General features: G+C 39.8%; 2 protein-coding genes across 2 annotated transcripts in view; both read right to left on the reverse strand.

The window, feature by feature from the left end:
• Window positions 1-16,238, reverse strand: part of LOC121909056 (microtubule cross-linking factor 1) — a 76,647-nt gene extending 60,409 nt beyond the window's left edge. The window contains exons 1-3 of the mRNA XM_042429423.1: window positions 14,883-16,238; window positions 10,386-10,610; window positions 9,356-9,514 (exon numbers count right to left, since the gene is read on the reverse strand). Coding sequence (XP_042285357.1) covers window positions 9,356-9,514; window positions 10,386-10,610; window positions 14,883-15,740 — 1,242 coding nt within the window. The 5' untranslated portion in view covers window positions 15,741-16,238. The remainder of the gene's footprint in view (window positions 1-9,355; window positions 9,515-10,385; window positions 10,611-14,882) is intronic.
• Window positions 16,239-16,740: 502 nt separating this feature from the next.
• Window positions 16,741-26,315, reverse strand: rab12 (RAB12, member RAS oncogene family). The gene is made up of 6 exons (XM_042429708.1): window positions 25,914-26,315; window positions 23,904-23,964; window positions 21,496-21,634; window positions 20,606-20,695; window positions 20,064-20,168; window positions 16,741-19,280 (listed from the first exon to the last, which is right to left on the reverse strand). Exons 1-6 carry the CDS (start codon window positions 26,134-26,136, stop codon window positions 19,173-19,175), a joined length of 726 nt encoding a protein of 241 aa, XP_042285642.1. The 5' UTR covers window positions 26,137-26,315; the 3' UTR covers window positions 16,741-19,172.
• Window positions 26,316-27,189: the final 874 nt, after the last annotated feature.

Here is a 27,189-nt window from a genome sequence, read left to right on the forward strand (position 1 = left end):
AAGTCATCATTTAATCATGACTGTTGGCGTGCAACATACAACCCAAGAGATCGGGGAGTGCCAGCCTCTGTCTCCCTCCCTGATCTCCCTCTTCTTCTTCTTCTTCTTCTTCTCATCTATAACAAGCACACTTCACTTCAAACGAAAGCACTAACTAGTCTATAGGCTTCCAAAATGCTCAAATACATGCTGTTACATCTACTTCTATGGAGAAAATACCCCAGGGGATTTTGCCCATGCGGCTTCCAAGACTAGTATGTAGCCCAAAATAGAGCACTTTGAATATGATAGAGGACTCAAAGGGATACTGCAGGCTTGACCAGGCACAGCTCTGTACTGTTTTCTGAGGCCATATGTGTTCCTGAAATGTAAAAAAGTTAAAAGGTGTGTTGTTGTTGTTGGAAATATCTTCCAAGGGAGTAATACTTGGTGAAAAGTTTAAGTTTTGCGCTATCAAAAAACACTTGGTGTTGATTTGAAACAATATTCCTATTGTATGTAGGGAAATATAAAGTGCCAAACATGAGCTTCAGTATCGATACCGAAGCAAAGCTTTCTTGATACCTTACTTTGAGGAATGTAAACATGTTGCTCTACAAGAAACATGTTCTCTTTTAAAGCTGCACTAATCAATATTTTTGTATTAATAATGGAAAAGTAACTACATGTAATGTGAACGGTATCCTTCATAGCTACGAATACATGGGCAATTATCACTCTGTGGCTCCCTTCAGCTCTATGGAGCATTTTTGTGTCTTTCAGCTCATTGTCTTGGTTTTATGGCGCACTTTACTTTACTTTTTTGGCTCAGTCTCACTGCTCACATCAACCTAATTTCCAGTTGCAGCAGCCAGCTGTTCTCATCAAAAAAGCTCTTATAAAGCTGTAAACTACCTGCCCTGCAGACAGAGTGACTAAATTAGCGACTAGCTGGTGAACATAGTGGAGCATTTAGCTGCTAAATGCAACAGATATTTCCCTAAGGAGTTGATGGAAACCAAAACAGTGCTCAACAGAGATTGTATATTAGATTTTCATTATCAGGTTCAAATGAATGCTAATGTTGCTTCATACTGGATGTATAAACAGGCAACCGTTTGCTGAGGTGTTAGCCATATCAATTTATGTGATATTAATATATGTCAAATGTTTACAGCTTGTTGCACTGCCCTCAAGTGACCATGCAAAGATCAATTGCAAGTTTAACAAAAGAAACCAAACTTCTCAAATGTAACATGTTGTTTAAAGACAAGCAGCTACACAAGAACTTTTCTGAAATGAAATACAATCTGAAACAGGCTAAATTTAAATCTGAAACTGTCTGATGAAACTAAGAAGAGTTGAATATGTGGGAGTATTTGACGCCAGATTACGTTACTTAATTTGGGAAATATGACAGCAGTCTGTGGGTAATTTTTGGGGGTGTATTTGCCTGATGTACAATTTCCATCTTTTTCTGACAAAGATGGTGATAAAGGCAGGCTGTTGAATCCCTTGTGCTTCTCATCTATGTTGACGCGGCCCTGTATCACCCTGCGGCTGCTGGCCAGAACATGGCGACAGCCCTCTGTGACTCAGACGATCTCTGACCCCTGCCACATCAAATGAACTCTCTTAGTCCACCAGACTACAATGGACCGCACTGACCCCCACACACAAATACACCCTGTAGTCTCATCTATAAACAGGGGTGCAGAGGCTGACGCATAACACGTGACTGGGCTTGGATTATTTAGAGATGTTACAAGTAAGAACTGGCGTTTGCATCATCACAGTTTTGATATTATGGGGTGTTGCTTACGAGATAAATTCTCACAGTAATATTAAAGCTGCATTTGTTGTTTTTTGGCCACTAGGGGGCAGAGGAATACTAGAAACATACACTGACATATAATTGCCTTATAAGGTTTCTATAGCTAACAAGTTAGCAAACAATTGCTTATTTACACATACAGCAGAAATCAAATATTCTTACTTTAGCTCTGTTTTTATCTCCACCACCTCCTTTAGAAAAATTATCTGGTTCTTCCATTACATTCACCAATGAGTTTACAACTTTATCTGTTTGACATTTGGTGTTGGGCAGGTACGGTACAGTAAGTTTATCAGAGATTTTTCACTCAAAACAGCTGCCTGTTGTTGGGAAACTGCAGCAAACAACCAAAACAATGAGCTAAAAGAAGCTAAAGTGATGCATTGAGGTGATGACAGCAGAGTTTGGTTATGATTCTCTCTGAGTTTGTCTACGGGTGACTCTTTTTGCATTACATGGGGTCATTAAATCTATTGTGATTGATATAAAATGATTGATTAGTGAAGCTTTAGCATAAATCCTGATTGCATGCAAGTGATCCCAGAATCTTTCCTCATACTTCCTATAAATCAACCTCACAACCAAACCTGATATCCCATCACTCCCTGCAACCCTTCGCGAGGCCAAAAACATTTTTGTGGAGGCTGATATTTCACTCAAAGCTATGGCCCTCAACATACTATTGAAGTCCTATTTTCCTGATGGCCCGTCTGTTCCTTGTGTTTGGAGGAGAGGTGAGAAACACAATGACTCAGCCTGAGTTACAGCCTGCCAAGCTGGTGCCAACCATCCTAAATATAACCACTAATACCATTTGTTACAGTGGAGGAAAGGAGCATCCAAGAAACCCAAGCATGGATGGGAACTATGTACTGTATGTTTTCCATTCTAGGTTAAGGTGAGCAGCATACTGGGGGGATGAAGAGATTATGTTTTTTTGGACATGGACTTAATTCCCATCTGCTTTTTCATCCATCACACCTCTATCTTGGCTTGCAGTCTGTTGCAACAACTCATGTTCTGTTTGGAGAGGTTTGTACAATAAATGAGGCTTGAGGTTTTCATTTTTCTTTTTCAATGTGATTAATCCTTCTGTAGCAGATTAAATATGCATCTATTGGTTCAGTGTCACCTCAAATAAAAGATGCTGGGTTATATTTGCATTGAAAGGATTTGTTTGGTTTTTTTCATAATTCGAGCTATAAGCATCATTACGAGGAGATCTCAAAAGGTGGCAGCATCTTTAAACGTGCACCAGTCTGGCACCAGTGCTAGAAACAAATATTTTTTGGGTCCATCAGACAGGCTGAACATGCCAAAAGAAGCTCCCTGGTGTTATTTGCTTCCTTTTTTCATGATTTAACCTCATAATCTCTTGACAGTCAAAAAACTTTGCTGTAAATTAGCATTTTGAAGATTAAAATATAAGATATAAAGATTCGGCTTGTACAACATCCAAATGGACGCAGAATTTTGTCAGCGTTCACTTATGATGCTTTAAATCAAAATTAAATGTGACATAATGTCTTAAGATATTTGAAGATAGTATTTAAGATGTCCCTTGACGTGTCTTATGACGTTTCAATACACACTGATTGCTGGTACAGCGTATACTTCAGGATGTCTTATGATTATAAAGTGGCAGCTTTGATACTTGTGTAAATGAAACACTTGTGAAAGACATTCATATGCATCAGAAAACCCGTCTACATGGAGGAGGAATTTAATTTTTCGAGGGTGTTAAACTTCAAAGGACAGCGCTTCCGAATTATAACACATCACTCCAGGGTTTCATGCAGAATTGATGATTTCCTCATTTGTTTTGTGTCAGTGACAGCTTGCCTGCGGGGTAACAATATCGTCACTTCGAAAATGCTTTGCGACCACATAGCTCAGGTTTTTCCAATCTCACTCAATTTGAGACCAACATAAATATTATTTTCATCAAGTTAAACCTAAATTTTTACCACCAAAGAAACCTTTCAATCTTTTAATTTGAGTTATGTGATCTCTACCTAAATATCAGTAAATATTTTTAAGTAAACACCTTTCACTCTCCATTATGTAAATGGTAAATTTTTGCATATCAAGCAAACTGCACAGCCGTGGTGTGATGATAAGCTTTATATGGATGTGTGTCACTGCAGCAGATTTCGACTAGTCCCTACGCTACTCCTCTCCTCACGCTGGCTCTCCTTCCCATTGGTGGAGTCAGACACAAGATATTAACTAGGTCAATGAGATTCCTTCACATTCTTGCAACAGGGAACCACAGCAGAGCAAAAGGAGAGGAAAAGGGAAGATATGAGAGGAGAGGTGAGAAGCAGATATGAGAGGAAGATCAGGAGATTCTTCAAAGCCTCCATTTCTTCTGCTGAGATCCAGCGGAGAAAAGAAGCGAGAGAGGAGCACGAGGCAGCTGCTCTGACATGAAACAAATGATGTCTGCGGTGACTCTCGCTCAGGCATTGTTGACGTGACTGATTAAGAATTCAGGCATTCCCCTCTCGTACCTTTGTAGTAGTGAGACACAACGACAAAAGACTGAAGGTTGGAGACACTCTCAGCGACACCCTCAATTTCTACTTTAACATGCACACAAAAATGCACTTACTCGAATCAAGACAAGAGCACAAGGTAACACTATAGAGAGCAACCTCTTCAAATGTGCAGCTTAAATGGGGTTACTCAGAGAATTCAAGCAGACTAACATGATCACACTTTTAACAACAAACGTATCATAGATGTAGAAATGTCCATTTTTAGGCTGGAGATATACTTGCTCTTTAACCACGTTTGCACAGACAACCGAATGAGTTGTGAACATAATTGTTCACATACTTGCCTTTGTACTTGTGCGTGTTACTGGATTCCACTTAAGGGCACACCAGAGAACTAAAGATATAAACAGAACTTCCTGGTTTGCATGATGTAAAATCCATCAAAAAAACGCAAAGAAGAGGAAGAAGCTTGATGTAAAAAATGAAAAATGGCGACATTTGAGGAGGTGTCTACTTTGTTAATTCAAGCACATTTATCATTGTGCAGCGGCAATGACGCATCGCACAATTGCGGATAATGGCGGACTTGGTCTATTAACTTGTCTTCAAAAGTTTCCGCCATTGTTGTTGCTACTGATGTACCTACTGACCCTGTTATATCCCCAAACTGCCCCTACCAATCATGTGCGTATTGCATCTTACGGACACGTCGCGTTAATCTCTGAGGACGCGCGCAACCAATGCTCCAAACGGACGCAGGATACACGAAGCAGCCATCATGCGCCCGCAAATGCGTAGTTAAAAGCAAGTATATCTCCAGACTTATAGACAACTCACTGGAATCTCATGAAGCAACTGTGACCTGATTCATGAAAACATTTACATATTTTAATATTTGAAGCACTGGCTGGTTAGAACTGAGAAGTTGCAGTACAGCAAAAAATGCTTTAATGCTTTTCTTTGTCATACATGACAGTAAACTTAATATCTTTGGGTTTTAGACTGTTGGTCAAACAACATTTGGCATTTTATAAACGATTAATGGATTATTTGAGAAAAAAAAGATCTATAGATTGATAATGAAAATAATCATTAGTTGCTGTGCTACAAAAAGCCAAATATATTCTCCCCAATTAGTGACAACCAATTAATCATTAAGTTATGAAGCAAAAACACCAAAAACATTCTCTGATTTTAGCTTCTTCTTCTTCTCTGTTTTGTATCACTGTGAATTCAATATCTTTAAGTTTTGGACTGTTGGTCGGACAAAACAAACCACTTTAAAATGTCACGTTGGGCTCTGGGAACATGGTGGATATTTTTCAACATTTTCTGATATTTTATACACTAAATGTTGATTAATTCGACTAATTGTAACATTTTGAAAGATTTAATCAATAAAGAAAATAATCGCTAGTTTGTAACCCTACTAGCCGTGCAGATAGTTTTGGTTTTATTTGCTCAAGTTTTGACATATCTTTAAAATTTCTGCCGCCACCCCGATACAGTGGAGGTGAAGGAAATTTCATTAGTTTTACAGACACCAAAAAGGCATTTAGAAAATTCTATTACAATGTGGGTTTCCAGAAAGGTTACTCAAGATAATGTGCAGACGTTACTGTGAACAGTTTTCATTAGAACTACAATCTACTGAAGAAATAATCCCAGTGAAATCAGTCTGCATGGCCAGATAACAGCTTAGGTAAGTAAGAAAATGTTAGTTTTTTTCCTATTTGGTTGAACTGACCTGTTAAACATGATTATTGTTAATGTGTACTGTAATATTTCTGTATGTCAACTGAGGAAATCAGACACGAGTTAACGGGTGCCCATTTCGCCTTAATGAACGATGAACTTATCACGGCGGACTGGGAACACCTAATAAATCACCTGATGCTCGTGTTATGCACGCTGACATTTCATTAGTTCCATTTCATTACACGTATCAGTAGGCCTTTCTTCAAATGCCAGAGGAATAAAAAAAAATCTCTCGACCAATCGCGGTTTGCCTCCACGCTGCCCACACAGAAGCGGACGCTGGCTGGCAGCAGCAATTTGCCCCTCGAGCCAATACTGTAACAACAGAAGGTCCTGTCAACCAGCCTCCTAAACTGTTTAATATCAGGTCTGTGAGCTGTGGAGCTGTGGTGGTATCGCAGGCAGACAGGGCCTACAGCCATCTGATTACAGCCATTCTCTGCCACTCTCTCTCTCTCTTTGTCTTTTCTCTCCTGCTCTCCCCTCCCTTCAGAGTGCGCCGAAAACATGCCGAGCTGTTTTATAACAGGCCTTCTTGTTGGATTAATCCATGCAGGGGTGCCAATCTCTGGGCCAGAGTGACTCTGTGTAGCCTCTGATAGCAGAGCACGGGCACAGGGACAGGACGAGATGGGCTTTTAAAGGCCAGAGCAGCTCAAGCTACTAGAGTTGAGTTGCCCGTCTACCACTGTGGTAAGAAAGACAGGAAACGTAAGAAAGGCTTGATTTGATGTGAAATTTGTATTCAAAAATGTATTTTACGACTTAACTTCAGTGATGAAGAAGCTGCAAAAGATAATTTAATAACAAAATTTGAAGAAGACTCTGGTGGAACTCTTAAAAATAGTAAAATGACTGTGGAGTTTGTGCTGCAGGATCAGTACACCTGGGCCACAAGGGAAAGGAGCAACGTTTCAGTCCAGCTGAACAACATTCTTATCAGTAAAGCTCGCTCCTCCTCTCTCGTCTGTCACTGAGATTTATCTCTGTGACTGAACAGCTCCGAGAGCAGAGGGCAGATTGTTAGATTGAGTTATTTAAATTCATCCCTCACTAAACGGTGTGAGCATGTTTGTAAACACTCTTATCATCCCCCCCCCCCCCCCCCCCCCCCCCCCCCCGCTATCAACAATAAAAAGAATGAAAAGGTCACCTGCTGTTAATTATGAATTTCACAGTCATTAAAGACTTCAAAAGTGACAAAACGTGTATTAACTCCTGGAGTGAAACTGTGGATTTCATGCAACTAAATTATCCGATAGTTTCTCTCAAATTAGAAAATGTTGGGGTGCCTCTGCACGCCTCCGGTACGGAGGGGGAGAGAGAAACGGCGTCACGTGATGTTGAAATGCAGATCCAGAGACGGCTTGTGTTTTTCTGGGACAAACCACAGGGGAACGCAAAAAAAAAAAAAAAACCTGCAATCATTTGGAGCAGCTTTCTCCGACTCCCTCACCTCTTTGTCTGTGTACAAGAGAGTCTATCCTCCTGTAGTCCCACCACACATGCTTTAACTATGTGCAGTCCTACGAGACAAGCTGTATTAAATTGCATTCGGCCACAGTAACAGAGCAAAAGGCTATCAGTGTCAACAACAAAAACTGGACTTTGCATTTGCTGCATTAAGCACATCCAGACTAAGACATGGATTTTCTGTCATCATCCCAGTATGTGCAGCCCAGTCAGGTGCTGATAAGTTACCTTTGAAAACAACAACGTCGCAAGCACCAACAGTTAAGGTCATGAACTGCTTCAGGATACAGATTCTCAACCAGAAGTGGACTCAGAGACATGTGACAGAAAAAGAGCCGAGTAGTGTGGTGAGTTCTTGACACAGGTGACAACAGTAAAAAAAAAAAAACGACAGTGTCATCCAGTTGCCAAGAGAAAGCCCCGTCTCCATACTGACTGCTCTGGTATTAGCCTACTTTCTCTTTGTTGCCAGACGGCATGTTACCTGCTGCTGTCAAAATCGATTAGTCTAAGCAGCTGAACCCCGGCAGCAACTAAGAATATCACTGCTCATCTTATTACCTGTAAGAAGACCTTACTTCACGGCGATCACAGAAAACACTCTCCGCTAAGCAACATGAGAGGAACGCTGACACAAACGTTAATAGACAAAAGTCTGAATTTCTGTAACTACAGTAGACCTGAAATAAGAAGCTCAAAGGACCAGAGAGTGTAGTGGAGGAGTAGAGTAAAGGTGCAAAAAAAAATACTGACTGAATCAAACTGAAATGTTTGAATCAACTGAATCTAGACTGTGTCCTTTCATTCAAGGTGTTTTAATTAAAACACCACATACGGACTGTTGTTTACACCTGGTCTGCAGAAATAAACATAAAGAAAGAGAGTTGAGACTTCTAAAGAACCACAAGATATATCTGCGAGGTCGCAAGAGGATGAATATGATCAGAAACAAGACAACTACTCCACAAATCATGTTCTTTTGTTTGATTTTCCTCTGGAACACTTTTATTGTGAAATAGTAGAGGTAAAACTCTCTTCAGGGCTCAAAAAACTATTCAAATTAGACCAATCTGAGAAGGGAACATCACTCTTTAGTTGAATTGCTTGCATCTCAGACATGGCCTTGCTTTTAAAAGATAACCAGAAAGGTGGGAAAGCACTGCTCTATGAAGCTTTTGTCTCTCCAGATAGATGTTTATAGGAACTGACTTTGAGTATTTTTCTCTTTTGCCCTGGGGGTTTTCTGGAAACACCTGAGCTGTGAGGTAAGTGCAACCTCAGATAGTAGCTCTACCTGAATAGCAGTAACACTGAGAAGCTTCGGAATGAGGATGCATCTCGACCCATTGTTCCTTCTGCAATTATTCTCCCAGGATGCAGCTGTAGATCAGCGAATGGGTGACTTAACTTCTATTAAGTAAGCACTTTAAAATGACATGCATGTAAACTAAAGTTGCTGAGATGATCTTTGCATCACTGCACAAAGCAATTGTTTTGAGAAGGCTGTCGAGGAGTCGTTTCGTGATTGATGGAATTAATTCACTGCGGTGACCCTGCTGATTAGGCCAGTGATCGCTATTGATTTTAAATGGCATCACATTAACTGAGACTTCCCTTTGTCCATATCTAATGCTTGTAGTTAAGCACTTAGTTTACCATGTTGAAAATCAGTGACTTCCCTTTTGTATCCTACATGCACCATCGGACAATACTGACATAAAAACACGGCTTTGTGTGCATGAAAGCAAACGCGCCGCGGTGACCTGACACGACATCGTAACAATGAGCATCTCCATTCGCATCCTCTCACCTCTTTGGTCCTCTCAAGCTCGTTGTGCAGCGCCTGTTTGGAAATCTCCACCTCGATGATCTTTTGCCTGAGCAGCTCGTTCTCGTCCTCGGCTCTGCTGCGTTTGTCCTCCACGCTCTCCAGCTCGTTGTGCAAACGCACCGACACGTCTTTGGCCACCTGAGGTAACAGGGACAGACATATGAGCTTTTAACAGACACAAGCAATACATCATTTATATAGAAATACACACCAACACAGACATGCAGACATGCTAGGGTTTGACCAATATATCAACTAAAATCTATCCACAGTCATGTCATATACAGCTGACTAGATTACTACATTAAAACAGCCTGGTGTTTTTGTAAATTAATCATTATAGATTGAATATTTTTGGTTTTTGGGTTGTCGATTGGACAAAACAAGCTATTTGGTTGCTGGATTAAACTATAGGACACAGAAAAAAACATATTTCTGACACACAAACTAGTATTTTTCCAAGCTTTCCTATATTTTTTGCTTTATTTCTTGTGAATTACTGTATTTTATCTCCTCTAAGCCTCTAAAAGTCCTGTTTTGGTTAACTGGTAGACAATGCAACATGTAACGAGGGGTCCCAGATTGACTCACAGGCCAAAAAGGCTGGGAACTACTGGACTAAAGGATACATTTTTAAAAAATAATTGACAAATTCATATAAATAATCATTAATTGCAGCCCTGAACAGTCTACAGTATATGAACATTTATGGATTTTATATATTCAATCAATTTTTAAAAATATTTAAAGTTATACAGTTTCCCACAGCTTCCCCAAAACTAAGAAGGTGTTGCTTTAAGAAACTTCAAGCCTTGTTTAAAAGAAGAAACTAATTCATTAGTCTGAGTTCGGTGGAGATCTTCAAAGTCTCGAGATGATTCAAGGTTCTGTTTTAATGGCTTCACCAGTTCAGTCAGTGTTAAAATTCTGGAGGAATACATGCAATATCTAAAAACACAGAATAAAAGCCGTGTGTGTCAGATATGGACGTTGACACACTGTCACAGACCTTCAGGTCTTGCTCCAGACTACGCAGCAGCTCTCCATCCACGTGGCCTGTCTGGGCGACTCGCAGGCTTTTCTGCTCGGCCTTCCGCAGGCGGTACTGGAGGATGCGGCAGTTCTTGTTGGAGCGGTCCAGTTCCCTCCGCAGCTCCTGCAGCTGGTAGACCTCCTCCTCCAGGTAGCTGTCCCGCATCTCCTCCATCTCGGCCCGCAGCTCATCCACTTCATCCTGGAAGACACACAGAGGAGGAGAAGGCGCAGCTGAAACTTGGGTTTGATACCACTTCAACATTAGTTAGCTCCTCTTTTTTAAGAGTCAAATAAATAGTAAATGTGAAAATGACTCATAATAAGCAGCTGAATCTTGTGTTGCATCTGTCAGTTTTTTTCAGTCTGGTTTCCAAACAGCAGCAAGTATTTTAAATTTTTCTTTGTGTACAAGTATAGGGGCAGAGGTTTATGTATAACAACATATACGCTGTAACCATAAGTGGTATTACTGTAAACTGTATTTACTGTCAAATTCTGTAGCTACAAGGCAGAAATAAGTAAATCTTTGCAGCTCCACATTCACAAAGTAAACTGATGTTTGAATTTGTGAGTCAGTTTTAAAAAGAGACTCAAAATCCCTCTTGTGACTCCTGAAAGCTGTGATGTTAATTACACTCTACTATACAAACGTGTTGAAAGATGGTGCTTAAATAAAAGGTTTTGGTGTTAGAAAGTTTTTAGAACGTGCTTAGTAATGTTCTTAAAAATCATGACATTTTTTGTATCCTTCTTTACATTTGCCTGTTTGTGTTGTACTTGTGTATTTATCGTCTTTCAAAGATATGAGAGATCTCATGTTCAAAGCTGACGTTTTACCCTCAGGGTTGCGCAAGAGCAAAAAAAACCAAAGAGTTTTCAAAAAGAAAAGTTCATCATCTGGGGAGCAAGAAAGTGTTCATTCAAATTTCATGGCAATTTGCCTGTTAGATTTTGATATTTCTTCTGTACAAAGAGACATTTTTGCCTGTGGAGGCTTCAGAGTGAAGATCAGAGAATCACCAAACACATCAGGATTTTTCTTCTCGGCACCATGAAAATTCACAGCAAATTTCATACAAACCATCATATAAAACCATCGGTTTTCATGAACTGAGGGTCTAAGATCGGAGGGTTGAACAGATTGAAAAACCCTTTGAGACAGAGTTGTGATTTTGTCCTGTACATACAGATATAAAATTAACTTGCCGTGACAGAACCTTATTATGGACAGAAGTGGCGTCGAGAGGAAAGAGCGGAGTGGCACAAGATGAAAGCAAAAATCATTGTACATCTTTCTGTACAAGTGTTTGGAGAAACAACAGATGGACCAATTAACAAAAAAAAAAACAGCTGTGGCTACTGACTCTGTCAAAGACTGAATTAATTTCTTCTGTATTTTGGTATTTCTAATGATTAGTCTGCAACAGAAGTGTTGCGGTTCACAGTTTGCCCTAAAACGCACATACAGAACCTTCAACAACAGCAGGACTGTTCAAGGTGGACGAATATTTTTCAAATTCAACAACAGAATTTAAATTTTGTTTTCGGGCATAAAGCTGTTATACGGGAGATATAATATAATATACTTTTGTGCATTATGCTAATACTGTCATATGATTACATATGAGTTCCAGTAATGCAAGTGCTCTTAGTGCTGATGATGTAACATCACTAGTTGGCTCTAAGCATCTTATCTACTGGATTGGATGCATTTATGTTCCCCATCTCCTTTGAAAATAAATCAACACAGCCTTGAAAAGAGGGGAAGAGGAGAGAGATGAATCTATAGTACCGAGACAGTCTGATAGTTTGTTTGGTAACCTCAGGGGGTATCTGTTTGCCTCCAATCCCGAGGAATCAGTTTGCTCAGTAGATTTCTCCTGGGATGGATATCCAAGGGCTTGACTGGCACCTGATGAAAAGACAATTGGATGCTGAAGGGGGGGTGAGGAGGGAGGGAGGAGTGTGTCAATTAAAGAAAACTAAATCTATCCTCATTTGGAAAAGCACAGAGCCCATTGTTATCTGATGAGGGCCCTGGAGGAAGGAGGCAGTGACCTCACGCAGGGTCAGCCCAGTCGATGACCAGGTTAAAAGCAAAGCCAGAGGCAGAACAGCATCCTGGGAGCACGTATATTTACAGAATAACACTTTTGTTTATGTGGAGCGTGTACACCAATTCATATCCGTTATTTGGTCTTCTCTTATGAGTGTTCTTATCTATACTCAGAAGTTGCTGTGACTAATTAGAAAATTTATATCTTTGCTCCTGAGCTCGGACACAGCTTAAGCTGTAAATAACCATTATTTTTATTATTGATTTGTTGCCTTTTAGTCTGGGAAATGTCAAAGAAGAGACACAATTTCTCACAATGTCTTCAAATTGCTTGTTTAGTCCAATTATACATAGATAATACATTTTCTATCAAATATGACAAAGAAAAGCAAAACACTTTCATGTTTTGTTTGGTGTTTGTGCTTGAAAAATGATTGAAATTATTACCGATAAATTAGCAAGTTTATTTTGCAATAAATGAATCGTTTCAGCTGTACACATATGCTTTTTAAAAAACGTCAAACTGAGATAAGCTGATTAATTGATTAGTTGATCGAACAGAAAATTAAATGGCAACAATTTTGATATGGGTCTTATTGTTTAAGTCATTTTTTATTTACTTAAAAGTTATTTAAAGGGTTTTCTTTGACAAAAAATTAGAAATACTGATGGCTTCCTGTTTTTTTGCTCTTATATGATATTAAACTGAACATCTTCGGATTTATTACTTCATTACTTTGAGCTGTGGGGGATTTTTTCACTATTTTCTAACATTTTATAGACCAAACAATTTAACAGTTAACCGACAGATTAATCAATATAAAATAATATAAAATAACTGTTAGTTGCAGCCCCGAAAAAAACAGTTTCTTGGCATCATCTTGTTGGTGCAACGACGTAAATCCAAATTAGAGCAATGATGAGTTAATTAATACATTCGAATTAATCTCAAATCTCTCAAATGTTAAATCTAACATTTGAGAGATTTGAACTTCTTGGACTTCAGGATGTTTTGATGTGCGTTTTTCACCATTTTCTGACCAAATAATTCATCGATTAATAATAAAAAATAATCTGCAGATGAATCAATAATAAAAAATAATTGATAGATGCAGGCCTAGATGCGATTACACAAGCTTAAATCCCCTTTATGACCTTTGACATCTTTCCTTTCACTCTCCACTTCATGCAACCAAGAGAACCCAAAGCATCTGAGAAAGAACAGAGAGTAAAACACCTTAAAGGAGAGGAAGCAGTGGCAGGGGACTACCAGACATTTTGGGACATTTTGGGGGAAGGTGGTTCACCTCAGAGACCCAGCTGGCAGACTGACAGCCGGGCGTAAAGCCATTACAGAGAGAGCCAGTAAAGCTGATTAACTCTCTTGTGTTTCCAACGAGCCGAGAGAGAGAGAGAGAGAGAGAGAGAGAGAGAGAGAGAGAGAGACGTGGACATGCGTGATCGAGTTTGAAATAATACTCCAAGTGACATGCAAATAAACCTGTCTCCCATCTGAAAAAAAGAAGAAAAAACTGCAAGATTGTTTGCCGCATTATCTGTTTCCCTCCCCTCCCCAACTTATGGGGATAGCCTACTTAAAGAAAGGGGGGGAGGGGGGATCATGCATGAAATACTCCTTCATGCAATAGGTAGAAGCAACAATTAAGATATAAATCCATAATTTATCTTCTTAAATATCTCATATTACTGTCTGGCTGGTGTCAGTGGCCCCAAAAAAATGTCTTTGTGCAGGTTTACACTGACTTACTCTTGACTGTACCTCAAGAGAGTTCAATATGCATTAAAATGAGAGTACTGCATCCCTGAGTACAATGTGTTCACCATGTTTCCTGCATCCTTAATGCAACAAAGAAGGACAAAATGTTGAGTCTTCCTGTCAAAACTTTGACAGCAACACGAGAAGAATACAATGCAAGTATGAGGAAGCAGCAGGGTGAAGCCACTATCAATAAAACTCCCATCAATTAAAGGTCAAATCCACGGGGAAGCCCGGGAAGGTTAAAAAGACGACATGATGGATGGAGAGTCGACAGAGGGACTTCATGAGGATGACAGCTGGACGCCGAAGGAAAATATGTTTAGATTATGGTAATTTATACATTTGGATGATGCTTTAAATTAGTGAGCAGGTGGAAGTTGCTCAAGGACACTTGGATAAAATATGTAATTATTTGGATTGAACTCTGGACGCTCCTGTAAGGACACAGTTTGGTGTCTTGTTTGGGTAAAAGCTGCTTCTGGACTCATATTAACCTAAACAGTATGAAATTTGTCTTTTTCAATGTAGATTTGAATTGTGATCATTTAAAGGATAACTATGATTGCCAGATTTGATCTATAACTGCCGATTGCCGGATCATCTATAACTTGATGAGAGAAAAAACCGGATCGTACCTTGAGGTAGTCGTTTTCAGATCTCAAATCTTCAATTTCCCGCAGCAGGTCTTCCTCAGTTACATCCTTGGTGCCTGGCAGTTTGAATTGTGCGCTTGTTGAGGGTTTCTCCTGCTTGTGTTTCTCTCCGTGCGCCCCCGGAGCGGGATGAGCCTGAGACATGCTTCCCTTGGCGGCGGAAGCCTCGGTTGTGCGCAGAGGAGCAGCAGCAGCAGCAGCCGCTCCGGTCGCTTCTGCCCGCAGCGGATTATCGGCTCCCAGCTGATCCCGGTCACTGGAGCCGGTACCGGACTCGGCGTCGCTACTAGCGGCTTGTGCCAGCCTCTGCTCATCCGACAGCGGGTCGGACGGGCAGTCCGACAGGTCTGAGCTGCTGTCGGTCTGGCTGACCGGGCCGAGAGGCGCTCCGGTCGGTACCCGGATCGGGGATCCATGGCAGAGAGGGCCCGGGGATCCCGAGGCTAGTTTCCCCTTCTTGCCTTTGGCGAGGATCGGACTGCTGGTGCTGTCCGGCTTGATGCTGGCAGCTTTGGGCTCGGCTGCTGCATGCTGGGGTACCTTTGTGGGCTTTTTCGCGACTGCAGACTTGGTGTTACTTTTTGCCGTGGCTGATTTCTCTTTCACCCCGGTTATGTTGCGTCTGGAGGTGCGGTTTGGATGGGGTAAGGGCACCGTGGGAGACTGCTGCTGCTTGTTGAGTTTGGGGGATTTTGGTACGATGGCAGGTGGTTTGGTGGAGCGGGAGTGCACATCCTTGAGGAAAGGTCTGGCCGGGGAAGGCGCTCGGTTCAGTCTCTTCTTCTCCAGCTGGTGGTTCTGCGGTTTGGTGTCGCTGCCAGAGCCATTGGAGCTCTCCATTATACACCGACACCGGCAGCAGGAGGGCGATGAAGGAAACGATCAATCCACAGCACCGCGGAAAATCTCTGACATACGACACCAGAAAAACAGCCAGCTTTCTCTACCTTCTTCCTTGTCGGTCTAGAGATGCGCATCCTGCGTTACGCTGTCTTGTTTTTACTCCATCTCGTCTGCATTCACCAGGTTGTCATTGTAGTCCCCTCTGTCTGTAGCCCCCTAGGAGGAAACGCTGCAATAAAACAGGGATTACTGGGACGGATGGGATGACAGACAGGTTGCATCTGCAGACAGGGCTTGTAAGGCTCAAGTTAGAAAGAAAGGAGTCAGGAGTCACATCAGCCCTCTTCTCCTCCTGCAGATCGGGTCTCCATCCCTCCTGTGTCACCGGGCTGTGAGTGCTGGGGCCCCCAGTGTCTCGTACCCCCTCTTTCCTACTCCTTCCTTCCTATCTGACACAAGATCTGCAATCGCTGCGGTGTGTGTGAGGCTCGACGCCCGTGATTTTCTGCGGGGCGCATGCGCTGCTGCTGCTGCTGCTGCCTCTCAAGCACCCAAGCACACCCCTTGTTTTCTCTGGGACCAGGTCTGACACGCTTTGGTGCGCATGCCCTAATGACACACACACACAAACACACACAATTGGCTGTTACCTTCACGTTAAGGAGCAGAGATGCATCCTTGAGGAGCCTATACTTACCTCTTCCTATGCAAAATCTTGAAAAGACTGTATGTCAAATACCACTAAAACACTAAAACAGATCCTTAAATCTGTGCTGTTGTCCTGAGACCCCCCCTCCCCCTCCTCCCTCCATGTAAACATTTAAAATCTGTACTGTAAAGTAAAAATCACTTGTACAGCATCTATTCAATGATTTGAACCTCTACAGTGGAAGAAATGACATTCAAATGAAGCAGATGATCATTTTGGTGTTTCTGGAGTCAAGAGATCCTATTTTTTTAGAGAGATTGTCATCACACAGTAAAATCAAGACCATAATCTGGTAATAAATATAGATATCTTTAATTGCATTTCATTAGTTCAAGAATGCCACAAGTTATAAATACCACAAATCCGCTTTAAACATGCCAAAACTTTTTCAAAGACTTAGAACAGGTTTTATACCAAGTAGCGTTTTCCTTCTTAAATGATACACATTTCAAATAAAAGCATTTTTTTTTAAAATGTATATTTAAAACACTGAGTAGTATAAGGCTTGGGTATTAAAACAAAGACCACAGGGTTAGTGCCAAATGCTAAAAGTCAGAGGCGACAAATGAAAAGGTTTCATTCTAAAAAAAACAAAACAAAAAAACAAAAACAAAAAAAAAATCATGTTTTCTCATTTTCACAACTCGCCATTTCAAAACACATATTATATATATGATAAAATTGCAAAAACTGCAGATAATTTGTATGCAAAGGTCTTTTGCTGGCTGATAACCTTATTGCGAGATGTGCTTTAATGTCAGTGACTGTTTTGTTAGAGCACTTTTTTTTTTTTTAAATGTCGTATTTTGGTATGAAACTTTCCAAACACAATGTGCTGTTTTTTTTTTTTTTAAATCCACAGAAGCTTGACCTCGACATAAAACGTCAACATGAAATAAAATTAATAGCAAGTCAATTAGAGTCATTTCAAATCAGGTCCTTTGAATGGGCTCGTCCATCCTCATCCTCAGACTTGGGCTTTTTACTTCAACATGTAAAAACAAAAAACAGACACACTCACAGTGCTACATTGCTAAAATTGCAATAATTTCACAAGAAAAGACGGAAGAATTAAATGATCATTAATGTCTATGAACACAGGAGGGTTTAACATGCATAGCCTAGTATTTTTTTTTAATTTTTTTTTTTAAATGTGCAAGTTCTGGTCCGTAACAAACTGCCAAACCATGAATTCAAAACTGCCAACCTCCTATAAAAAAAAAAACAAAACCTTGGACTCCCCCTCGAAGCAGGATTTTTTACGAGCAGTTGCTTTATTAATTCGTTATGAAATTCTAGGCAAATCAAGTCTGCGATAAAAGCCTGACAAAATGAGCAGATATGAGCCAATTAAAATTTCCTGAGTCATTCAAATACTACACAAACCTTCCTGCACTTCTCTCCCCCAGAGAAAGGGAGACTCACACAGACGTCTCTAAGCTGTATCTGAATCCAGAGGAAAAAAAAAAACAAAGAAAACAACAACAAAACACTTGCAATATTAGTAAGAAAAGCAAAACAAAAGCTAAAAAATCCATCCATGTGTTTGTGTGTACTAGCTCCACACATGGAGAATGCCCCTGTGAAAAAAAAAAAAAACACCAATCCCTCAAAAGACTACATTACCCATCTCCCCTTGCCTTTCCATTCAACAGGGTGTGGAAGAAATCAGAGCGGCCACTACGGAGGCAACATTGATCTTTATTAGTGCTAAACTACAAGTCGAGTACTTTCTTTTTCCTGCTGCCTCCCTCTACAGTTCAGCATGTCAGTTTAACTAGGTAAGATGGATTGTAGTGCAAAACATTACAATTTTTTTTTTCTTTTTTTACAAAGGTGAAATGAGCCGTTCCAGCCATTTTAATACTTTAAGGCAAAAGGAATAGAAACTGATATGATCACCACCCCACAACCACCTACAGCTGGCCAAAAAAAAAAAAAAAAAAAAAAAAAAAAAAAAAATCTGCACCATGTCCAGTCATTACAGCAACACGCCCCCGACCATGTATCACCATATTTACATCATATCAATAAAAAGAAAAATCATGTGCTTTTCTTTACCTCAAGTCCACTTATCACTTGGTAATTCTACCTATTAATGAGAATATAAAACTACTGTACCAAGACCCAGATTTCCATCTAAGCTGAGATGTGAGATATTGTTATCCCTTTTCTGTAAACCAGAACCTACCGAGATAACAGAGTGTCGGGGCAACTCGAGACAATATCAACCTTTGTGTACAGTTTGTGTGATGACTATTTTTTTTTTTGCAAACAAAACAAAGAGGATAACAAGCTGTAAGGCCCTCTGTGATCCCTCTCCTTGTAAATGTGCAACGGCTACCAGAGGGGCTCTCTACCTCAAAGGCACCTGCGGGGGGGCGGGGGGCGGGCACAGCTAGCCTAACGGTCCGAGGAATGAGGTAGTCTGGGTCAAGTGAAGACAGACAGGTGGTAGGAAGTGGGTGATTCACCGGGCCTAAGTGTTAGTGTAGTACATGTCATAGTGTACAGTTACAAAAACAGGAGAGGAAACAGGGGTGTATGTCATAATACTGCTTGTTAAGAGTCTGTGCATCTTACAGCAGCAATCAACAATTCCCAAACTGCTGCTGTGTGCTGCCCCCTGGTGGCCAGATTGGTACTTTGCATGTGTGAGCTGAGTATGTGTATGTGTATGTGTGTGTGTGTGTAGGATGGTGGGGGACCACTCTTGACTCTCAGCAACAGCGCATGCGGGGAGGGGGCAACTCCGGAGGCACTTCCGGTTCAGGCTGCAGAGACAGGACACTGTTGGAAAGCTCCTTGTTGGGAATTTCCAGAGGCATCTGTTGTTTCAGGAACAAGAGGACAAAGTCAGAAAACATAAACACATTCGGTTTTAAATTGAGCACTTAAGGTGACATCCACAGCGACTTAACCAAGAACAAGGAACCAAACGTTAAGGAGTGAAAGAATCACATCACCTCGGTAACATTCCTGCATTATCAAACAGAGAAATGCTGTGAAAAAATACTATAAAAATAAGAATCCTTACAGCAAAGAGGAAGAAACAGACAAATAATTTAGCCACAAAGGTAGAATGTGTGTGTTATTACAGTTCTAATCTTTCTGATGAAAATTGATTGATAAGTCTTCTGTTTATTGGAGTAATAACAGAATTAAACTGTCATTGTCATTTGCACAGGTTGGAAAAATATTGTACAAGAGACAAACTAGGTTGTTATACCAGTGAAAACTGGAATAATCACACTTACTTATTTTTGTCAACACATTATTTTCTATGAAGCTTCAAAGAGGTTTTACAGAAAAAAAATACTGGAAATATTATCCAAATGTTATTGGCTGATATCAGTTTATCACAGATACGTCTCAATCAGCACACAGGCTGGATGATTGGTAATAAGAAATTGCAGTACAGATAAATAGATACGCTCAGTAAATATCTTTGCCGAGGTTTTTAACACCCAAATTAGCTAAAATGATATGTTAAAAAACAATAACTTGGCCGATGTATCATTATCAGATTTTTTTAACTGTTAAATATTGATAACGATGTCAATCCCTCAAAAAAAGCAGCATCAGGCAGGTGCTACTGATAACACACCAACCTTGCTGAGGATGTCATCCACAAGCTTCAGGAAGATCTCATCCACATTAAAATTATCCTTGGCACTAGCTTCGCAGAAGCGCATACCACTTATTCGAGAGGCGAACTGTAACACAGAAAAGGTGTAAAAGTAGCATTAGTGTCAGCTGTGTCAGTCCATGCAGAACGTAAAGCTGACTGACAGGAAACTGTGTGGAAGTCTTCCTTCTAGGTTTATGCAAATGTTTATATGAGCAACCTAACCTTACAACCCTACAGAGGACAACCACTGACACATTGAAATGAAAGACAATACAGTTTTTACTATTATGTATTTTTTTGTGCCAAATTCAATATTATAAAGGACTATTGTTTTTAATTCACTGCTGTAGTTTGTGACTGAACTTGTAAGATGTTCTGGTGATAAACTCCTCTGTTTATCAAACACATATCAAATCAGTACATCTGCTGTTTGTACGACTGCATCTTGTTTTAGATCTGTGCAATTTATAGAAACTAAGAATGTGGGTCAAGCAGTTGTGTGTGTGTGTGTTTTGAACTCACCCTCTCTCCCTGCTGTCTGGAGATGATGCGATCAGTCTCACAGTCCAGCTTGTTCCCGACCAGGAGAAGCTCTGCTTCCTCTGAGGCGTACTGACACAGAACAGAAAGCAGAGAGGAGACAGGTCAGGAAATCATAAGCCACCCATTTCATAAAAGTCAAACTAGATTACTGCACCGTAATCTGTTCAGTGTACTGTCACATGAAAACTGGCTCTATAGTACAGCAGCTAAAGAGGAAGTTCACAAGCAAAAAAAAGTCACATGGACATATTTGTAGGTTGTTACTCTAAAAGAGGAGACACTTTCCTACATGAGGTTTTCAATTCAATGTTATGCCATGTAATTTGGGAACATTACAACTCAATTCTTTTGTGAATGTGGAACTTAAAAGTTAAAATCAGGTGAATTCCTCTGTAAAGTTCCAGTAAAATGACTTTGAGAACAGCCGTTCTTCACTATTTGATCTGTTTCTACATGAACCATGCTAGGGTGGAACACGCCATGAGTACTGAATATTAATTTGAATATAAAAGTGATGAATCAGATAATCAATCTGAGCGTCTTGGGAATGTAAGTTCTGCTGACTGAAGCAGTGTTTCTGCAAAGTGACGCCTTAAAAAAAAAAAACACCTCCAGCTCATGTAACTGTTGCCAAAGTTGGTAAGCGTAAAGACAAAGGCAGAACTGTAAGATGAATTTCATGGGAGGTTTGGCAGAATTTCTCCATGTAACATGATTAAGTTTTTTATGAAGACATCTGTTCCAGATGCATGGTCAAATCCACCAAGTTATTTTTGTCATTTTGCAAGAGAAAAGGCTAGAGTTAAGGCTAGATTTAACACACCAACTGACATGTTTGGCCTTTAACAGAAGCACTACAGTTTGTTTACCTTGTCTATCATTTTCATCCATTTGGGAAGGTCGTCGAAGGTCTCCTGCTTCGTGATATCATACACTAGCACGATTCCCTTGGCACCTCTGTAGTAGGCTGATGTGATGCTGTTGAACCTCTCCTGGCCAGCAGTGTCCCTGGATAAAATGAATTAAATCAAATAAGATTAAAAGTCACGGCTGTCTGTAGAGGTTCACGAGCATTTTTGGAATACCACACAGCTGATTGACTGATTTGATCAAAGGCTATTTTCATTCAGTAAAGATGTCTTTGACTAATAGTCTCATGTATAAAAAAAAAAGAAATGATGAAACAACAAATAAACAAATAAGAATCAGTTCTGCTACTAATTTATAAATTTGATGTCATTAATCATTACTTATGTTAATTTATCTGAACAATGTTCTGGTTTCTTTAGTTAGTGATATAAACTAATCATTCAAATCATAGGAATGAAATCTGGTATCCATATCATCATCATCATCATCATCATCATCATCATCATCATCCATATCTAGCTAAAAAAAATCCGACATCTGAAGAGTTTGGTTCCAAAATGAAATATCTACAATCTGAGGAAAGATGAGATCTCATGTGCAGTTATGAGATGGTCGTCAGCTCTGGAGCTGCAACGATTAGTCGATTAATCAATCAGCTGATCAACAAAAAATGAATCTGCAACTATTTTGATAATCAAATGATCATTTTTTGGTAATTTTTTAAGGAAAAACGCCAACAATGTGCTAGTTGCAGCTTCTCCAATGTGAGGATTTGAAGCTTTTCTGTGTCATACATGACAGTAAACTGAATATCTGAAGATTTTAGACTGTTGATCAGATAAATAAGACATCTGAAGACGTCATCATGAGCTTTTAGAAATCATAATGAGCATTTTTCACATTTCATAAACAAGACAATTAATTGAGAAAATAATCAGCAGATTAATCAATTATGAGAACAAGTGTTAATTGCAGCCCTAGTTAACTCAAGATTAAAATGATCATCTTTTTAAAGCAATAATGGCAACATCTACAATATTCCCCAAAATGAATATGCTGCATTTTGGAAATTAACTCTTTGTTTTAAAGATCTACGAGTGTAAATATATTTTCAAGTGCATGTGTGGATTTAGGTTATGTTATGCTATGATTCATCTGATCATCTGAGTCTTGGTTAGCAGCATGACAAGCAGTTGAAGCTCCACTCACAGTGCAGTGTTACTGTACCTTCAGCCAGCTAGCGCCTCCCTGCCTGTCCGCCTGTGAGTCACAGTCAGGCTTATGAGCAGAAGAGCGGACAGATATAGCATCACAATGGCAGGGTTAGGGTGCAGCAATGACGGAGCTTGATGTGTGCAGTTCAACATGACAGACAAGCCACATTGAGGGCGGCCATCCTGATCGGACAGTTCGAAGAGGGGTGGAGAGGAGGGGGGTGGGGGTGGGGGTGGGAGGGACAAAATGGGATGAGGTAAAGGGGAGATGAGATGTGGTGGTGGTGGGTGGGAAGGTGGATGGGGGTGTTAGTTAACAGGACAGATGCGTAAGTGAAACAAGCGATGGATTCCCACAATTAAGCCCAGCGCTGTCACACACAATCAATGCAGTTATATACTTGATCAGTGAAAATGCTTTACCGACTATCAGTTGGGGCTTGTTACATTTTTTAAGTAACATGTGTTTTTACAAATTATACTCCTACAGTAAGTCATAAATAAAAATCAGGGGAATACTAAAGATAACAACAATAGCACCTAACCAAAACCAAATCTTAATGACTTCTGACATGTTTTGAAAACAATATAATGATGAGTAAGTTAATTTATTTCTCCAAAGGTAGAGGTTAAAGTTTGCACTCATACTCTTAGGTTTAAGTAAGGCTTTTTTGGATAAAAACCTTCAATGGCACGTCAATAGTGGGTGTAAAAAACTTTAAACTCAACCAAAAGACATGGCGGAGCTGTGGTGTGTGTGTAACCAAAGTCAAAAGCACACCTAAATCAATTAGATGTTTTCCTTTTATTTCATTTAAATTGTCCAATACAAGCACAGAGGAGACTGACGACGGCGCAGCCAAAACATCTGTGCATTCTTCTTCTGTGCTTGTATTGGACGATTTAAACAAAATACAAAAGAAAATGTTAATTGTGGATAAAACATGTTTTGGTATCGCAAAACATGCAATGGCCTTATTGTACTGTATGTGATCTTAACACATTTAGGAAAATCCTATTTGCATCTGCTTTACCTACTGCGCAAAGCCGAGATGCACCCAGAAAGCCACCAGAAGTTTGTTTTGTTTTTTTGTTAGAGCAGCCTGCAGGGTGACAGGACAGATGGAAAGACAGAGGAAATGCACCATGCAGAGGAGTAAAGGAATCCAAAGACTTCTGTCCAGTTTACTCACCATATCTGTAGTCTAATCTTCCTCCCTCTCAGCTCAACTGTCTTGATTTTGAAGTCAACTCCTATGGGAGGAATCAGAACAAATATGTGGGCAAATGGTTACCAGCATTTCCTGTTCTCTTGGCTTTATGTAGCGACTGTTTGGGTGTGTTTTAGCACCAGCTGAACAAATAAAAAACCTTTTCTAGAGAAACCGGACTTCTCTTTGTTGCATTTGAAGGTTATGTGTTGAATATTGTTATAAATATTAGAGCTGCAACAATTAATCGATTAGTTGCCGACTATTAAATTAATCGCCAACTATTTTGATAATCGATTTATTCGTTTGGAGTCATTCTTTAAGAAAAACAATTTTAAATTCTCTGATTTCAGCTTCTCAAATGTGAATATTTTCTGGTTTCTTTAATCTTCTGTGACAGTAAACTGAATATCTTTAGGTTGTGGACTGTTGGTCGGGACAAAATAAGACATTTGAGGAAGTCATCTTGAGCTTTGGGAACCATTGATTTACATTTTTCACCATTTTCTGACATTTTATAAACCAAACAACTAATCCATTAATCCAGAAAATAAACCAGCCCTAAATAATATCGTTGTTTGAGTTCCACATTTGGTTTCCTTGATTTGACAGCTGCAAATTACTGAGTAAGGCAGTTATACGTGTGTCAGTCTATGATATCAAAGAAACTGAGGAGCTAGTAAACAACATTTTCAGCTAGACGTCAGTGACTGTTCCGCCCGTCATCAGAAGATCACAACACTAATGACGAAAAGCTCATACAACCTGAAGGCTGTGTCACAGGAATGACAGGACACAAAATGGAGCTCTGCCATAGCAGCTGCCTGGTGTGTGTGACTATTTTGGGATTGGACACTATGGCTGACTGCCGTGTTGGTCACAGAGCTGTTTACTCATATCAACATACAAACAGGTCTTGTATATTTTTAGCTGGCACCATCTATAACTACGGCAAAACAATTTGTCACATGGCATCATTCTTTTCAATAAATAACTATTTATGACAATTCATTTCTCAATAAAACTGCTCATGGGTAGGGCTGCAACTAACGATTATTTTCCTTATCGATTAATCTGTTGATTATTTCCTCAATAAATCGATTAGTTGTTTGATCTATAAACTGTCAGAAAATGGTGAAAAATGTCGATCATTGTTTCCTAAATGTCCTCAAGTGTCTTCTTTTGTCCACAACCCAAAGATATCCAGTTTACTGTCATAAAAGACTAAAGAAACCAGAAAATATTCACATTTGAGAAGGTGGAATCAGAGAATTTGGACATTTCTTTCTTTAAAAAACAACTAATCGATTATCAAAATAGTTAGTGATTAATTTAATAGTTGTCAACTAATTGATTAATCCACTAATCATTGCAGCTGTACTTACGTGTTGTTTATGTAGAAATATTTACAGTGACAGCTCTTTGTATATAGAAATATGAAAAAAATGCCCATTCAGAAACGGTGTACAGGATGGGATATGACTATACTCTCACTCAAAATAAAGAAAACAGGCTGACAAGCAGTAATATCATTACTGCATTGCTACAGATCCATGTTATACAGGTAATAAGTTACCAACACTCTTCCTTACTGTGTTGGGCTGTGAAACTTCTTCTCTGCAGCATAAAATACACAACAGCCACCTCAAAAACACTCTTACAAGCCCCAGATGTGTGTGAAGAGGGACATAGCAACATAATCTAATGGCTAAGACAGTTTTATTAACACACCTAGAGCAGTGTTATTGTTATAGTTAGCTTAAGTTAGCTAGCTACAACAAGTAGTGTAACCTCTATACAGTCCTATTACCTAGTAAAATAGGAGATAATATGTTTTACACACAGATTGTAAAAAAAAAGGTTTTACAATGTCCAGTCCATGATGGGATAACGCTAAGTATCTTTCCTCCAGCAAATAGACGAAGCCCTGCGACTGTATACTGTCATAAAAAGTAGACAAAAACACGTCTTGCAAACGCTTCCTGTCCTCACCTACGGTCGACTTGCAAGCTTCGCAGAAAGTGTCGTCGGTATATCTCTCCATTAGGCTGGTTTTACCAACACCACGGGAGCCAATAATGATAATTTGAAGTTTAAAATCAGCGGGTCTGGGTGGCATCTTCCTGCGGCGCGACTGAGCCCCAAGAGCGGGGGACGAGTTCGCGGAGCCCCCGCCGCCGGCGGCCCTCCGCGGGATGTCATATCTCGGATCCATCAGTAATTCCACATTTGTAATTAAAAGAAGAAAAGACGAACGGGTATAAAACTGATATACAGCCAAAACGATTCGCTATTTCCAACTTTCTTTTGTCTCTGTGTAAGTTTGGGAAAGTTTCTCGCTCGTTAATAGTTGTTGTTGTTCAGCCATTAGAGACCGGTCTGTCGAACTCTTCTTCTTCGTCCCCTGTTTTAAGGGCGGTTGGCAAACAGCGTATTAGACGCATTACCGCCTCTTCCTGCCTCGGAGTGTGGAAAAAATACCAAAAACACTTTTCAATATAGGCTAATGCACTCCACCACCACAACCACCTATTTCGACCTCAATAATAAACATACAGGACAATTATCATTTTCTGACAATGTCAACAAAAACTGAAAATGTATAAGCTTTGTAAAAGTAGAATTTATGGCAGAGCTGCATTAGATTGCACAAGTGTTCCTAATAAAGTGCTCAGTGAGTGTATATCAGAGAGAAAGGACATGATGGAGGAAATTAAAAGATTAGGAACAGGAGCCAGATTAAAGAGAGCACTAGAATGTGGTGTTAGTGGGCAGGACAGAAGATGCTTGATCAGCTATGTAAGAAGGAGACACTGTAGGAGTTAACTGACTCCAGAAGGTGGCATTAATGCCACAGTTTGGAAGCCAGCTGCTGTTAAATCTCAAAGATGAAGAAGGTCATTTAAATAAAATAAAAAATTTGTATTTTATTATTATTATTACTTTATTTAACCTTATGGTACAATTTCTTATAGGAACATTGATTATACATTCCTCAAGCAAAACAGACAAATTCAAAAAACAGAAAGACTACAATAACAGTATACAAAAATAATAGTAAATACGTAAAGCAAAATATATTTATATTCCAGGAGTCAATGTATCAAGTTTCAATTAGATTTCAATACATAACTGAGACACTGAGGCCCTATCAACAAAACAAACTCTGATCCTTTACTTAAGTAAAAGTACCAATACAGCAATGTAAAAATACTCCATTACAGGTAAAAGTCCTGCATGAAAAATCAAATTATATAAGTATTAGCAG

Source organism: Thunnus maccoyii, chromosome 12, assembly GCF_910596095.1.
Source record: "Thunnus maccoyii chromosome 12, fThuMac1.1, whole genome shotgun sequence".
Classification (NCBI taxonomy): Eukaryota; Metazoa; Chordata; class Actinopteri; order Scombriformes; family Scombridae; genus Thunnus; species Thunnus maccoyii.

Bases quoted from the DNA above. Each gene is read 5' to 3' on its own strand.
- rab12 (XM_042429708.1), bottom strand. From the start codon at position 26,136: ATGGATCCGAGATATGACATCCCGCGGAGGGCCGCCGGCGGCGGGGGC. The intron at 21,635-23,903 runs GTGAGTAAACTG...CATTTTATCCAG, and splicing joins AAGATTAGACTACAGATATG to GGACACTGCTGGCCAGGAGA. The intron at 20,169-20,605 runs GTGAGTTCAAAA...TCTGTGTTACAG, and splicing joins CCAGACAGCAGGGAGAGAGG to TTCGCCTCTCGAATAAGTGG.